The sequence below is a fragment of the Aplysia californica genome, unplaced genomic scaffold, assembly GCF_000002075.1.
Source record: "Aplysia californica isolate F4 #8 unplaced genomic scaffold, AplCal3.0 scaffold00718, whole genome shotgun sequence".
Taxonomy (NCBI): Eukaryota; Metazoa; Mollusca; class Gastropoda; order Aplysiida; family Aplysiidae; genus Aplysia; species Aplysia californica.
Window position 1 is genome coordinate 345,045 of NW_004797988.1, and position 4,395 is coordinate 349,439.

Consider the following 4,395-nt stretch of genomic DNA (forward strand, 5'->3'; position numbering starts at 1 on the left):
AACAACTAACAAAAGATGTTGATTCTGAGAGCAAAAATGTCCCTGAGGCTGATGTCTGTGACATGCGTCAACGTGTTAGTGATGAAAGTACAAAATGTGTACCTTCGTCTGTGACCAAAATGAAGAGTCAGTCTCTTTCACCTTCTTTACCATCAGACAGTATAGGTTCAGATACAATTGTTTTGAATGATTCGACTGCTGATTTAAATAGCACTGTTGTCAACGGAGATGTGACAGTCACCTCACATAATATTAGTCATAGTCCACCTTGTGCGGGACACATTCCCATGCATGACACTAATCCTTTTTTCAAAAATTTCAGAGAAGAAGCAAATGAAATGGTGTCTCAGTCTGATTTAGACGGTGGTAGCTCGGTTGTGCCGGAAAGTCAGTCTGGAACTGATAATGAATCTGTTGATAGTTCTGGTGAGTTTCTCTTGGATCCACAAGCGATTTTATCTTTTGGCCGTAATAGTTCAGTGACTTCCCTTGAATCTGACTCTTCTAGTTCCCTTAAACACAGCAGTTCATTAATGAATTCCACGGAGTCGGAAGGCGGCAGTGAGTCAGTTCACAGTTCTTTCCCAAAGTTTTCTTCTTTAAAAAGTTTCTTTGTGGATTCCTTGAAGCCAAGTGGCATTCAGAACCTGAAGAAACCACGGACGTTATCACTTTTTTCTTCAAAGCAGAAAGGAAAAGAAAGCGAGCCTCAGAATGTTCCACCCTGTGCGCCACAAGTTTTGGTGGATGGGGTCCCAGTGGAAGAGGCGAACAGGAAAATGTCTTCTTCTATTTCTTCATTTCCGTCAATCTCCTCAAATGGAGATCATCAGCATTATGGGTCAGGAAGTGACTCGGAGAACACACCCAGTCCGGGGTTTTTCTCTAGTATGAGACCCTTTTTTGGAATGTCTTCTTCTCATTATGAAGTCAGTCATCAGAGTCCAGCAGAGTTGTCAGAGGAATCGCCACTACCCACGCCTTCCCCCACCACACATGCGGACCACATTCTTGACTCAATATCTGAAGGAAAGGATATAGAAGATTCTGAGTCTACGATAACCAAACCAAGAGGATTGTCCACATCATATGTTGTGGATGACAGGCGGATATTTCAAGACGTTGCCATTCCCAACACGGAAATTTCAACTGAATACCGCAGCTCTGCCCAGTATTGCCTTTACATCATTGAGGTAAGCTTTTGATTTTTTATAACAATATAACTCAGCAATTTGCAAGGAGAGTAAGGCCTTTCTTTTTTTTATTTTGAAAAGTAACATTGAAAGAGTATTTTAGAATTTCTCTATATATTCCGTGTCACTGCGGAAATGTTGAGTGATGGAAAATAATTGTCTCCCTTTTCTTGCCTCCTTCCTCAAACCACCTACAAGAATTCATGCCACAGTCAATTTAAGATTGTTGTTTGAATGTCAAGGATTAGTCATTGATCCATCATCTATTAATAATTATTCTATAGCCTACTACACACAGCTTCCTGATTTTTCTTGGGTGATAGTTTTTTTTTTCTGACTTGAGGTGTGTCACTGGCTCAGTTGGAGGTATCACTGTACTGGGGTGTGGGTGACCCAGGTTCAAGACCTAATGGGGCATTTTAAAAATAGTTTGTGGTGTTTGGCTCTCCATCGTCCATCTACCTGGCAGACTCTTGTCAGAGACTACAAACATTGAGATCTTACTACTGAATTTCTTGAACTACCAAGCATTGTTGAACCAAAAATGAAAAATAATAATTTACTTGATGCACAATTGGAATTTTGTGCTTTCCTATTCTTTTTAGATTAAATTTTAATTAATTTGGTCTGCAGTTTGAATAGAAAGCAGTGCATTTAGTTAAAGACTGGATTGAATAGAGTCATGTTGTGGCATGAGTTTCAGAGTTTGTGACAATCAAGTCTCATAACGTACATGATTCGGAGTGAGCTTGCACTCTATTTTCTGACAGGGTTGTCCTTGTTTGTTTTAAAGCTCTGGTGCCTCGAAAGATATGCTTCCCCCATATATGCACCAAGTGTATAATGAGGTTCTCAGTTTCCCCAAAGTACCAGATGTATTGCAATGTTCTCAGGTTTCTTTTAAACTTGGACTTCTCTGAAAGTCGATAGTGTGCTTAGTAGTTTGGCAATCTGAAGTAGTAAAATTTTCCTCAGAAGACTAAAAATGAGATTGATCTAGCTGTTAATTCTGTAGACGTTAAGTTTATGGTATTATAAAGCTTGTTCTTACAAATAAATGTATATACATATAATGTCATTTTGCCGTGGTGTGTTGCTATAATTTTAGGAAAGAATAGGGCCTAATGAGCAAGGGTAATATAAAAATTTAGCCTAGGTTTTTATTTTGATACATGAGAGTAATAATAAATAATAAATAGCATTTGTATAGCGCATCCCCGCTCAACAGCAGGCTCTATAGATGCGCTTTACACTATATTATGTAGATGTATTTTTAACCTTTTAAATATGCCAAATTGGGGGTGTTTTTGGTAATTTTTTGGGGTTAATGTTGAAGAAGGTAAACAAAGGCTACAAAGCTTGTCATATGATTACATAAATATGCCTATTATTTTTGCTCTAATACCTAATACCTAATGTTGGAGTACTTTTACGGTTGACAGAGATTTGAGTCCCATTCACACCATTCTTGGGTTTGGGTGATCCAATGAATTTTCCTGTTTCTTCACCCACTCTGTCCAGTCCATTTTCAGATGACATGAAAGAAATCGCTTGTACTGAGACTGTGTTATAATTTGTGTTATCGTGGATCTCAAATATCTGCCTTACATATTTTCCTGATTGTCCTCCCCTATCAACGCTTATTAAATTTTAGTGTACTTTCAAATGTGTAACTTAACTACCGCGGTACCCTGGTACATTGTAACAGTTTTTTCTCCCCGTCGTACATTATAAAGTATTACAATGTCATCCTTCTTTGGGACACACAGGGCACAACGTCATCTTTCCTCATGAGTTATATTTATGGTATGTCATCTTTCTTTAAGACACTGGAGGCACTGTGCCATCTTTCCTTGGGACACTAGAGATACAATGTCATCTGCACTTTTTTGTCATACACACTAGAGAATGTTTTCTTTCCATGGGATACTAGAGGTGCAGTGCCGTCTTTCCTTGAGACTAGAGATACAATGTCCTTCTTTCCTTCTTTTTCATACACACTAGAGAATGCCATTTTTCCTTGGGACACTAAGCCTTGAGATACAATATTATGATCTTTTTATCTTTGTTATTCACTTGAGAATGCCATCTTTCTATGGGTCATCAGTACTAGAAGTACAAGACAATTTCATCTTTCCTTAGGACACAAGGTACAATGTCATGTCTCATTCATACGCTAGGTACAATCACAGTGTCCTCTCTCCTTGGGTCACTAAATACAATGTCCCCTCTCCTTGGGTCACTAGGTACAATGCTGTCTCTTCTTAGGTCACTACTAAAGGTACAATGTCATCTTTCTACGCTGGGCACATGTACAATATTGAAATGCCATTACCCGTATTGAAGTCAGTGAAATTCAGTTAGACTGATAAATGGTTTCAAGAGGGTCAGAATTACGAAATTATGAAAGAGGCTTTACATGTTTTATGCAATTTCTTTACATATATTGGGTCTGAACTGTATTTGTCTGAAACTCATGAAAGACAGTGGAAAACCGTATCATAAAAACAACTTTACGAAACACTTAAAACATGTGGTACATAATCTGTGGGGGTTCTCATGGCCTAGAGGTTAAGGTGTGCGCCTCTCATTCAATAGGTCGAATCCAGATAGCGACGGAAAATTTTCTTCTTTCACATCTTTCCCTGCTCTCTAATTATGTTCTGTCGTCTGCTTTTGTCTCCACCTTCTGCCAGCTCCCCTTCCCCTCCTTTGCTCTCTCCTCTGGGCTCCTGACTTTCTACAGCCTTTCTACTGCTACTCCTTGGCTCCTTCTTACTGCTGTCTTTCATGTCAGCCACTCCCCTGATCTTCTGGTAGAAACGTTCTACACCTAGCATTCTCGGACAACGACGAAAAATCTCGGAGGTCCCGTGTGCATGCTGAGCACGTTAAAGATCCCTTGGTGGTCTACAATCGATAAGAGTAGGCCTCGGCCGCCAACATGGCAAAATTCAAGATTTCCTACCCACTGAACATGTTAAGTGTGTCCCTCGCGCTCATATGACCTTATACGGTTGCGAGCTCTGTAAAACACTTACACTAAAAAACAAAAAACAAAACAAACAAAAACCCCATAATCTGTTCACAAGACAATTACAAAAAAACCGCTGTCCATAATATTTTCCCCACTAGAAAACATAAATTTGTGGTTGAATGACTGATCACATAATGTTTTACTACACATGTTCTTTTTTTCGTA

The 4,395-nt window shown here is 39.1% G+C and overlaps 1 protein-coding gene across 1 annotated transcript in view; it reads left to right on the top strand.

The window, feature by feature from the left end:
* LOC118478599 overlaps positions 1 to 3,805 on the top strand; it is a 5,129-nt gene extending 1,324 nt beyond the window's left edge. Inside the window, exon 1 of the mRNA XM_035972506.1 lies at positions 1 to 3,805. This exon is cut by the window's left edge and continues 1,324 nt beyond it. Within this exon, the coding sequence (XP_035828399.1) occupies positions 1 to 1,205 (1,205 nt within the window). The 3' untranslated portion in view covers positions 1,206 to 3,805.
* The last annotated feature ends 590 nt before the right edge of the window (positions 3,806 to 4,395 follow it).